At 41.8% G+C, this 12,101-nt stretch overlaps 1 protein-coding gene across 2 annotated transcripts in view; it reads left to right on the forward strand.

The window, feature by feature from the left end:
- The window catches only part of ULK2 (unc-51 like autophagy activating kinase 2), a 118,085-nt gene that overhangs the window by 42,524 nt on the left and 63,460 nt on the right, over positions 1–12,101 (forward strand). For both annotated transcript variants that reach the window (XM_077296240.1, XM_077296241.1), the window contains exons 4-5: positions 5,391–5,423; positions 7,591–7,627. In XM_077296240.1, the coding sequence (XP_077152355.1) occupies positions 5,391–5,423; positions 7,591–7,627 (70 nt within the window). The remainder of the gene's footprint in view (positions 1–5,390; positions 5,424–7,590; positions 7,628–12,101) is intronic.

The following is a 12,101-nucleotide window of genomic DNA, read 5'->3' on the forward strand; positions in this document are numbered from 1 at the left end:
ACACTCTCGCACCCCTCCAATCTATTCTAAACTCTGCTGCCCGACTAATCCACCTGTCCCCCCGCTATTCTCTGGCCTCTCCCCTCTGTCAATCCCTTCACTGGCTCCCCATTGCCCAGAGACTCCAGTACAAAACCCTAACCATGACGTACAAAGCCATCCACAACCTGTCTCCTCCTTACATCTGTGACCTCATCTCCCGGTACTTTCCTACACGCAACCTCCGATCCTCACAAGATCTCCTTCTCTACTCCCCTCTTATCTCCTCTTCCCACAATCGTATACAAGATTTCTCTCGCGTATCACCCATACTCTGGAACCCTCTACCACAACACATCAGACTCTCGCCCACCATCGAAACCTTCAAAAAGAATCTGAAGACTCACCTCTTCCGACAAGCCTACAACCTGCAGTAACCACCGATCGACCAAACCGCTGCATGACCAGCTCTACCCTCACCTACTGTATTCTCACCCATCCCTTGTAGATTGTGAGCCTTCGCGGGCAGGGTCCTCTCTCCTACTGTACCAGTTATGACTTGTATTGTTCAAGATTATTGTACTTGTTTTTATTATGTATACCCCTCCTCACTTGTAAAGCGCCATGGAATAAATGGCGCTATAACAATAAATAAATAATAATAATAACCCCGACGCACGTTCCATCCGCTAAATCGCTGTGCTTTCTCACCTCCCCTTGATACGAAAAACACGAGGCAGATCCATAAATTCCCTGACTGCCTCCCCAGCACTGAGATCTCATTCATGTTCATAGAGCGAAGGCATCTTGTGCATGTGCAGTTCAATTCCGCGCGCAGAAATGCATGGACTGCCATTTTGGATACTCTTTGGCCGCCATTAACTGACATTCCTCTCCGACGATACTGCATAGTGTTTCGCAAAGAGATTTTCTGTGATCTTGAGCCTTGGCCAATGCTTGAGTTTTCCTGCTCGTTCATGCATTCTATTGCTTACATTTGTCTGTCTGATAGCGTTACTCTCTGCAAGCGCAGATCAGACCTGACAACTTGTTTGGTAATCCACCATCTTTATTAAATAGTAACGTTTGGAGAACCTCTCGGTCTCCTCGTTCATGTTGAATTATTAAATGAAATGTTCCTTTGGAGTAACCGGTAATGTAGTTTACTGTCAATTTACTTAGTGCAAGCCTTTTGTTTTGTAAAGTATCTGTGTGAATAGAGAACAATCCTCTGCTCTTACTGAGCGCTGTGCAAAGCGCCTCTGGCACCCTACAGGCAATCTAACCAATTATTGCTGGGGCCCTACAGCCCTTCACATGACTAATGATTAATGGGGTCAAACACTTCCAGCTGTGGAAGGTTAGAAAACGAACTTTCTGACTGTAATATGAGCCACATGGCGTGAATAATCTGTCTTCAGAGGCTAGCCATGTTATGAGTTATTTATGCAAGTAGGGTTAGCATTCCTAGAAAAGCTCTTTCTAGGAAAACGAGAGACCGGAAAATGGGCCTGTGATAACACGCAAGATAGTGTCCATGGGAAAATAGGCCGCTGTTCTCCAAACATAGTGCTCGGGAATCATGGAAAAGGACTAGTAAAATAAAGCTTGTACTAAAGAGTCAATAACGAGTGTGCATCCATTGCAGCCGCCCCCTTATAAGTTTTAATTCAGCTATGCATCGTGCTACTATACATTGCCGAAGGATTCAGTAAAGTAATGTTCACTTCACACCGGGGTCCTGATTCACCATTGCTTGTTGTCTTCCTAGTTTTGCACCCTTCTTTTTTTTTTTGTCCACCAAGTTTTGTATTCTATTTGCGTCATTTTCATGTCTGTTTCACATGTATTCGCTATATATATATATATAGCTGAAAGTGCCCCCTCGGCTTATACTCGAGTCATGATCGGTGGTGGGGTCGGCGGGTGAGCACTGTCATATACTCACCTGCTTCCGGGGCTCCTGGCACCCCCCTGCACGTCCCACTGTCTCCGGGTGCCGCAGCCTCTTCCCCTGAGCGGTCACGTGGGACCGCTCATTAGAGAAATGAATAGGCTGCTCCACCTCCCATAGGGGCGGAGCCGCATATTCATTTCTCTAATGAAGCGGTGCCGGTGACCGCTGATAAGAGCAAGAGGCTGCGGCACCGAAGACAGGCAGGGGGAAGGAGCGGGACGCCGGGAGCAGGTAAGTATGTCATATTCACCTGTCCTCGTTCCACACGCCGGGCGTCGCGCCATCTTCCCGGCGTCTCTCTGCACTGACTGTTCAGGCAGAGGGCGCGATGACGCATATAGTGTGCGCGCCGCCCTCTGCCTGATCAATCAGTGCAGAGAGACGCCGGGAAGATGGCGCCGAGGAGCTGCAAGCAAGACAGGTGAGTATGTGGTTTTTTGTTTTTTTTTATTGCAGCAGCACAGATTTATGTGGAGCATCTATGGGGCAACGGTGCAGAGCACTATATGGCACAGCTATGGGGCAACGGTGCAGAGCACTATATGGCACAGCTATGGGGCAACGGTGCAGAGCACTATATAGCACAGCTATGGGGCAACGGTGCAGAGCACTATATGGCACAGCTATGGGGCAATGGTGCAGAGCACTATATGGCAGAGCTATGGGGCAACGGTGCAGAGCACTATATGGCACAGCTATGGGGCAACGGTGCAGAGCACTATATGGCACAGCTATGGGGCAACGGTGCAGAGCACTATATAGCACAGCTATGGGGCAACGGTGCAGAGCACTATATGGCACAGCTATGGGGCAATGGTGCAGAGCACTATATGGCAGAGCTATGGGGCAACGGTGCAGAGCACTATATGGCACAGCTATGGGGCAACGGTGCAGAGCACTATATGGCACAGCTATGGGGCAACGGTGCAGAGCACTATATGGCACAGCTATGGGGCAACGGTGCAGAGCACTATATGGCACAGCTATGGGGCAATGGTGCAGAGCACTATATGGCAGAGCTATGGGGCAACGGTGCAGAGCACTATATGGCACAGCTATAGGGCAACGGTGCAGAGCACTATATGGCACAGCTATGGGGCAACGGTGCAGAGCACTATATGGCACAGCTATGGGGCAACGGTGCAGAGCACTATATGGCACAGCTATGGGGCAACGGTGCAGAGCACTATATAGCACAGCTATGGGGCAACGGTGCAGAGCACTATATGGCACAGCTATGGGGCAATGGTGCAGAGCACTATATGGCAGAGCTATGGGGCAATGGTGCAGAGCATTATATATATATATGGCACAGCTATCTATGGGGCAACGGTGCAGAGCATTGTATATATGGCACAGCTTTATGTGGAGCATCTATGGGGCCATAATGAATGGTATGGAGTATCTATTTCTAATTTTGAAATTCACCGGTAGCTGCTGCATTTTCCACCCTAGGCTTATACTCGAGTCAATAAGTTTTCCCAATTTTTTGTGGCAAAATTAGGGGGGTCGGCTTATACTCGGGTCGGCTTATACTCGAGTATATACGGTATATATCTTTTTTTTTTTTTTTAGTCACCCAACCCACACAGTCTTAACGATTCCAGATGCTGATTCATTTGCACCTTTTTTTTTTTTTTTTTTTTTAAATTGCAACTTTTTGCTCATAGTCGCATGGACAGTCGTCATTTATTTGGCGCAATAAATGTCAGCGAAATCCAGGAGATTACAAAAAAAAGTGACTTAAAAACTGCATGTGTGGAATCTGGACCGTAGAATCTGTTTGTTTTTTTTTTTTTTAGCTTTTCTTAGTATATACACCAATGTATATGCCAAATTTAGGCTTCTGTATACCAGAAGGAGACCATGGAAGTGTTGTTTTTTTCCTTTGTTGGACCCATTATACATTATTTTATGTATTTATCTTGCAGTATGTAATAGCATGGTAAGTTATACTAGTCCTTACTCCTTTGTATGAGTTTAATTTTACAACTTATTGGAGACATGTCCCACTGTATGTAGGGGGATATGTTGCTGCCTCCCCAGTGTGGGCTCTGGATAGATTAGTGCCCATACACATTATGTAGTTCTCAACTGAATACTGATTCGTCTGATGGCTCTCACCCAACTCTTGCAATGCACACGGACGCTGGACTTGCCCAAGAATTTGTGTTTTTAACACGAAGAAAGATGTCTGGCAGCGGCTTATCACCCTCAGAATTAATAGAAATGGTCATTGAATTAAGACCATTTGATTCCAGCTACCCTTGAAATGAAAGAAGTTGTCCACTATTACATTGATGCCCAATTCTTAGGTCATTAATGTCTGATCAGTTGGGAGCTTTGCGGTCTACTTGTAGTGGCCGGGGCTTGTTAATGCACATCTGTTTCCTATTGGATTGTGTAGGAAGCGGATGTGTAGTACCCCACGGCGGTCACTACAAGTAGACGGCCAAGCTCCACAAGTAAGTATTTCTGGCCGCTGGCACCCATAACTGCTGATTGGCGGGGGTGCAGAGTGCCGGACCCCAGCCGATCAGACATTGATGCCCTATCCTAGAGATAGAGCATCAATGTAAAAGCAGTGGATAACCTCTTTAATAGTTGGAGAATAGCAAGGAGGTCCTCAAACAAATTAGGCCAGTTTTACATATCTGACATTAACAGTTCAAGTACAGACCTCATTTTTCTAACCGGTCGTGGGACTCCAAGCGTCATAGGCAAATTGAGGGTTTGGGTCAAGAGACCTGCAAGCCAGACCAGAGATCAAGGTCTGTATTCAGACTATGAATGTTGGATGTTATATTGACCAACAATCTAAGGCCTGTTTTTCAAAGTTCAGCAGACTTAAATTTGTATGGGGTTCCTCTTAGGTTTTTTGGTTTGTTCCCTATGTATCTGGACAAAAATTTTATGTTGGTGGGATCCATAGATTGAAAACGTTTGTGACAACTGGGAGGTTGACATGAGTGCACTGCTTCCATCATGGTAATTGCATGCTATTTTAGAGAATGTTTTACATGTTACGTTTTTGCTGCAAAAACTCAGCAGTTTGCACTTCCAGCACAGTGAATGTGATTCCTGAAGACTCATGCATAGGTTGCTTATCTTTTGTTTGCTGTGTTTTGCACCCATTCTAATAGATCGGGGAAAAACTTGACAAGCGCAAACTTTTTTTTTTTTTAATGCAGCCTTTTTTTTTTTTTGACCTTCCAAAAAAAAGAAATGTTGGCAGTAAATGCTTAACGTGTGCACATACCCTTAGCCAGCCTGCAATGGTATCTGTATGGTGCTGATATCTCGTGTTTGCTGGTGACGGTACATTTTCTATTGTAACAATTGATTTTTTTTCTTTCTTTTCATAAAACCTCTTTGATGGTTATATTATTGTCATGTGATTGAAATGTCCAATCAATCTTATATGTTGTCATTTCATTTTTTTTTTTTTTTGCAGGAAATGCCCAACTCTGTTTTCTTGGTCATGGAGGTAAGCATGTTCTATGGTATGTCTGATTGCATTTATGTAGGGAAGTGTGGAATTCTGTAGGCTTGCTAATAGTGCTTTATGCTGAGCTATTATCTAGTGTAGAATAAAGTTGAAGGATCTATCAACCCTTTATCTGCTAATCCCATGCATGCCAATACAATGATAAAAATGTAATCACATAGGACATTGTAAGTCAATTAGCCGCACACATTCTTGCAGTGCACTGCTGACAATGTTACACTGCCTATTAGCGGGCCGTGATGGTCTGTGTCAGCACATGCCTGTATTCTGCTGACAGCTCTTGGGGGACGGAGAATTTGGAATTTCATGTGGACTTTAATTTCTAATAATGCTTTATATAGGGTAATTATTAATCGTTCAGTTTTCTAATGTGATCATTAAAGTGACATCAAATATGAGCTCCATTTTACCTCTAAAAAAAATAAATTTCTGCCTATTGGAGATTGTATAAAAATGTCTCTACATTTCTAATGTAAGCGTGCAGGGGGTAATGTCTCTCCTGCAAATTTAGCCTGAAGAGACCCTTAGTTATTGCCATTAATTATTTTTATTTATTTATTTATTTTTTGGAGGATGCACCTGCATTTAAGGGGTTGTCCGTTAAATTGTGGTAACAGTAAAAAATGAGCCCACTGGTAGGTAAGGATTTACAATGATAGAATTGGCATTGCTTACCAGTTGTTGCTTGAGTCTGGCGGTCTTTTCAGGGCTGCAGTGGTGACGTCCCGCCTACAATACGCCACCTCTTGCCTCGGAACTGAGGCCACTGATTGGATGCAGTGGTCACATGTACATCACTGTTGTAGCCCTGTTAACAGTGAACAGAGTGAGAAGCAGAGATACTAAAACTAAACTATGGTGCTCAAACCGTCAGCGTAGGGTACGTACAAATATTATCAAATTGCCAAAGGCAAAAAATCCCTAACTAAAGACTTAAAATGTAACTTTTATTTACATTGTTAATAGGAATAACATGATAAATTTGCAGCGATCAGTATGTGGTTTGGGCAAATTTGGAGAGAACTATCTGTCTCTGATTTATCCCCCAATCGCACAACCTTGTATTTAAGTATAGATCAATGTAGCCGTGGACCTAAATCATCCTAGCTTACTCTTTGAATTGTCCACATAACTGACTATTGCTTATTAGGAAACAGTTCTAAGCCTCCCCAACATGTTTCACCAGACAATTGGCATCTTCAGGGAATTAAAGCTATAAAATATAATTAATATATTAATGAATTATTTAATATATCATTATAGCTTTAATCCCCTGATGATGCCAGTTGTGTGGTGAAACATGTTGGGGAGGCTTAGAACGGTTTCCTAATGAGCAATAGTCAGTTATGTGGGCCGTGAAAACAGTAAGATAGGATGATTTAGGTCCGCGGTTACACTGATCCATATTTAAATACAAGGTTGTGCGAGGGCTATATTGGAGACAGATATTGTTATCCCCAAATTTGTCCAAACCACATACTGATTGCTGCAAATTTAAATGTTAGTTCTATTAATAGCTAGTCTAAATAAAAGTAAAATTGTAATAGTTTTTAGTTAGGGCTTTTTTGCTTTTGACAATTTGATAATAGAAGCCGAGATATGGCGTTGGAGTGGAGTGTTACGCTTTACCTGAGGTCCAATTTTTCTTGCATATGGACTACCCAATAATAATAATATTATTATTATTATTATTATTATTATTATTATTTTATTGTTATGATTTTATTATTATTATTTTTATTATTATTTTTATGATTTTTATGATTTTTATGGTTATTGTTATTATTATTATTATTATTATTATTATTATTATTACCCCCCCTTTAACTAGAACAATGCTTGTAGGGCATGATATAGAGAGGCAGTGAGTGCATGACATCCGTACATCAAGTTCAGCATTGTACCCATGTGCAGCTGAACAAGTTTTGGGCTCTCGTGCGTAAAGACAAGTGTTTTGTTTTTCTTTGCTTACAGGACTGTAGAAAGGGGAAGTATAAACCCTTGTCTGAACATGTGGTCATTAGGAGTAGTCTGAAAACATACTTACCAGATTGTGGCTCTTTTTTGCCGCTACACTGGGCTGCTATTATGCAAATATTGTAGATTTTCTAGCCTGTGAATCATCCTAATGTATTCTTTTTTTCAGTACTGTAATGGAGGAGACCTGGCAGATTATTTACAAGGTACTTTTGTTTCCCTTTTGTAAAACTATCATGTAGTAGACTTAGTAGAAAAAAAAGACATTTTAATCTTTGTTCATGAAAATCCATCCTCTAGAATAGACGTCAAGGAGTAACAGGAGCCGCTTGTTTTCCCAGCTCGGTTTCATTGTCTTGGCTATTACTCTCGGTTGTCGCTAGGTTTTTTTTTAACCTTTTTAAGATCTGAAAAAGAACAAAAAAAACAAGCAGAATATTATTCTCTCCAGCTGCAATCCCAAGGGGAGGCACACGCAAAAAATAACCTTCCTTATTCTGCAGAAGACTTTACATTTAGTACACACACACACGCACGCACGCACGCGCGCTTATGATGAGCACAATAGGTTTAGGGTTATTTTTGTTTTTTTCTTATTTTAGTCTGGGGCCTGCTTGCTACAGCGTTAATCTCTTCTACCGCTCTGTCTACAGTGGAGGCCACATGTAACTAACTTTCTGGTTCTGCTTTTTTATTTCTCTAGTTTTCATGTTTCCTTTATAAAGGAGGGTTCAATGAGGAGCGTGTATCTATTTAAACCATCTGTTTAAACCACAAGATACAAGGTTTGGTGCTCAAAGTCTGACACCCCTTTTCAATCACTATGCAACAGCACTTGGCAATTAATGAATGCATGGACTCCACTATAGCTGCACACACACAACTTGCATTACTTTACAGCCTTGATCAAATTGTATAAGCCCATCCAGCAGCGTCAAGGTGACCACTTTTTGGATTCAACCCTAAATTCAGTAGATTTGCCTCTCCATATATCTAGGACACAAATTAATCATGGAGGAATAGAATGCAATTATAGTTTTCTATCATTAACCCCTTCAAGACCTTGCCCTTTTCCGTTTTTGCGGTCTCGTTTTTCGCTCCCCTCCTTCCCAGAGCCATAACTTTTTTATTTTTCCGTCAATATGGCCATGTGAGGGCTGTTTTTTTGCGGGACAAGTTGCACTTTTGAACAACCTCATTGGTTTTAGCATGTCGTGTACTAGAAAACGGGAAAAAAATTCCAAGTGCGGTGAAATTGCAAAAAAAAGTGCAATCCCACACTTGTTTTTAGTTTGGCTTTTTTTGCTAGGTTCACTAAATGCTAAAACTGGCCTGCCATTTTGATTCTCCAGGTCATTACAAGTTCATAGACACCAAACATGTCTAGGTTACGGTTTGTCTAAGTGGTAAAAAAAGTTCCAAACTTTGCTAAAAAAAAAAAAAAAAAAAAAAGGCGCAACTTCCAATACTCGTAGCGTCTCCATTTTTCGTGATCTGGGGTCAGGTGAGGGCTTATTTCTTGCGTGCCAAGCTGACATTTTTAATGATACCATTTTGGTGCAGATATGTTCTTTTAATCGCCCGTTATTGCATTTTAATGCAATGTCGCGGCAACCAAAAAAACGTAGTTCTGGCGTTTCGAATTTTTTTCTCGTTACGCTGTTTAGCGATCAGGTTAATCTTTTTTTATTGATAGATCGGGCGATTTTGAATGTGGCGATACCAAATGTACAGTATGTAGGCTTGATTTTTTTTTTTTTTTGTTTGTTTTTATTTTGAATGGGGCTAAAGGGGGGGTGATTTTAAACTTTTTTTTTTTTTCATATTTTTTTAAAACTTTTTTTTTTTTTTTTTTACTTTTGCCATGCTTCAATAGCCTCCATGGGAGGCCAGAAGCTGGCATAGCCTGATCGGCTCTGCTATATAGCAGCGATCATCAGATCACTCCTATGTAGCTGTATTACAGGCTTGCTCACAGCAAGCTGGTATCAGCAACCATAGAGGTCTCAAGGAGACCTCTGGTTGCTATACCGACGCATCGCTGACCTCCGATCATGTGACGGGGGTTGGTGATGCCCTCATTTCCGGCCACATGGCCGGAAGCGCCGATTAAATGCCGCTGTCAGCGTTTGACAGCGGCATTTAACTAGATAATAGCGGCTGGTGAATCGCCATTACACCCGCCGCTATTGCGGGCACATGTCAGCTGTTCAAAACATCTCACATGTCCCAACTTTGATGCAGGCTCACAGCCGCAGCCTGCATCAAAGCGGGGGTACCGACCTCCGCCGTAATAGTACGGCGGAGGTCGGTAAGGGGTTAAAAACAGTCTAGGAAAGATGGTATCTCACAAGATTCTGTCAAATGGTCCTTCTTGTATACCATAACCAAGCCCACCTTTACATGCTTCTCAATACAAATCCATGCTTTCCCCATAACATTTTGCCTGTTGTCCTCAAGACCCCATTACCAACGCACCCTTCTAACTTGCTGGAAAAAAACAACTAAAGTTGCCCATCTGCCTTTGATAGATCCTTCTGTTACAGCCATCTCTTGGAGGGGAGTATACGGCTGTCAGATACCCCTGAAGGTATCTTATCTACCAGGAGGAAAAATGGATTGAGTGAGTCAACAAGCTCAATCTACAGTGAGTGGCCCCCATGCACATTAGATGGTCACCTGTAATTGTATCAAATACAACATAGAAGTATTGGATCAACACCGAGACAAATTCTTCTCCCCTCTGATTTCATACGTTTTTTTGTTTTTGGAAAAAAAAAATTTACAGCGGAAAGTACAGCGATGTAATAGAGATTAAATCAAAGTGTAAAGCCAAATGTTAAAGTGCTTTGTCTGCGGACAAAGCGCTAAGTCGGCCGTGGTATATACTGACGCGTGAAACCACAATGCGTTTCAACGGCATGCGCCGTCTTCTTCAGGTGGATATTTATATCACCTGAAGAAGATAGCGCACGCCGTTGAAACGCGTTGTGGTTTTACCCTAAGGCTATGTGCACACGTTTAGGATTTCTTGCAGAAATTTCCTGAGCAAAACTGGACATTTTCTGCAAGAAATCCGCATGCATTTTTCTCGCGGATTTTTCCGGAGGTTCCCAATGCAATAATATAGTGGGAAAGCCGCAAAAAATCCGCAAAATTAATGAACATGCTGCATTTTTTACCGCGATGCGTTTTTTTCACGGAAAAAAATGCATCATGTGCACAAAAATTGCAGAATGCATTCTAAATGATGGGATGCATAATGTATGTGTTTTTATAGTGAAAAAAATGCGAAAAATCTGCACACAGCCTAACAGGTGTCTGTGTTCTCCTTCTGCGCTCCTGAGACCAGCTATTCTGTTCCTGTTGCAAATTTAACTAAAACGAGCTTTAACAGTGCAAATTAAGGGGTTATTAATGCAACCATATTACCGTATATTTCGCAAAGCCTAGTAAATGCATACTTCTTGTTTAATATACAGATCAAACACACAGAAAAGATTTCTCTTATACCCATGGGCCTATTTTCATCTTGGTCAGTTCCTCTATTTGGTCCTGTACAGGACTCCTCTTGAAGGACTTTATCTTCTGCCATCTACATCCACACAGTTGCATGTGTGTCACATCAGCTCTGCTGGAAACTAGGTAACAGATCAGTGGACTGTCCTGCTCTGCTCTGTGCTTCAACTTCTAAGATAGAAATAGCTATTTACTTGATATGCAATATCTTGATGTCTGCGGCTTTCCACATAGCGAAAGGTTGGAAAAGTAAGCAGGCTCCTGACATCAAAACCTTAATTATGTTTGTAGATAACCAACAAGCGTACGAAAAAATTCATTTTACCCTTCATTTAACAGAGGAACAGTTCCAAACAAGATGGGGTAAATGGAATCTCATTAAACCGGCTTTGGACGATCTCTTTTTTGCTTAAATCTTGCAAGTTTTAATTCTCAGTTTCTATAGTTTCTAAAGTTTATGTTGAAAAAATTGCTATTTTGATTCTCATTCTACCAGTGGTTCACTGTAGTGTGACACACTATATTCCTATTATTCTTGATGTTGACTTTATTCTGTATTTTCTATTTGACAGCACGTGTATTATTTGATATAAATCAATAAAAAGTCTTGTTTAAAAAAAAAGAAATAGCTATTTACACCAGGACTTGGACAACCATTGCTAAGCTGTGTTTGATGCCTTCTGCTAACAGATCACTGATGTCGAACTGCAAATAGTCCTTTGTTGATGCATATAGCAGAAGATATCCTCCTCATTGGTCTGCATGCAGTAGGCATCAAACACAACTCCGCCTTGCTCGTCTAAACTCTGCTGTATTTAGTTATTTCAAGCTCCCCAGTAGAGCAGGACAGTTGAGTTCTGATGGAAGCTAGCTAACAGATCTTTGATGTAACACGCATGTACCTGTGTTGATTTAGATGCCAGAAGATAACAATCATTCAGGTAGAGTTGTGTACTAGACCATATAGTGCACAGAAGCAGAGTGTATTGTAAAAGTAGGAAACGCTCTATCAGTGGTGGAAGGACAAGAAAGTTATATTGAACACCAGTTGAGAAAGACTTCACAGCAAATGCTCAACCGAAATCAGTGTATCTACATGGAACTAGTGACAACTCTTGGGTAAATAGAGCCTGATGTGCACCCTTATGTGTAATACGGGGC

Source organism: Ranitomeya variabilis, chromosome 3 (assembly GCF_051348905.1).
Source record: "Ranitomeya variabilis isolate aRanVar5 chromosome 3, aRanVar5.hap1, whole genome shotgun sequence".
NCBI classification, from domain to species: Eukaryota; Metazoa; Chordata; class Amphibia; order Anura; family Dendrobatidae; genus Ranitomeya; species Ranitomeya variabilis.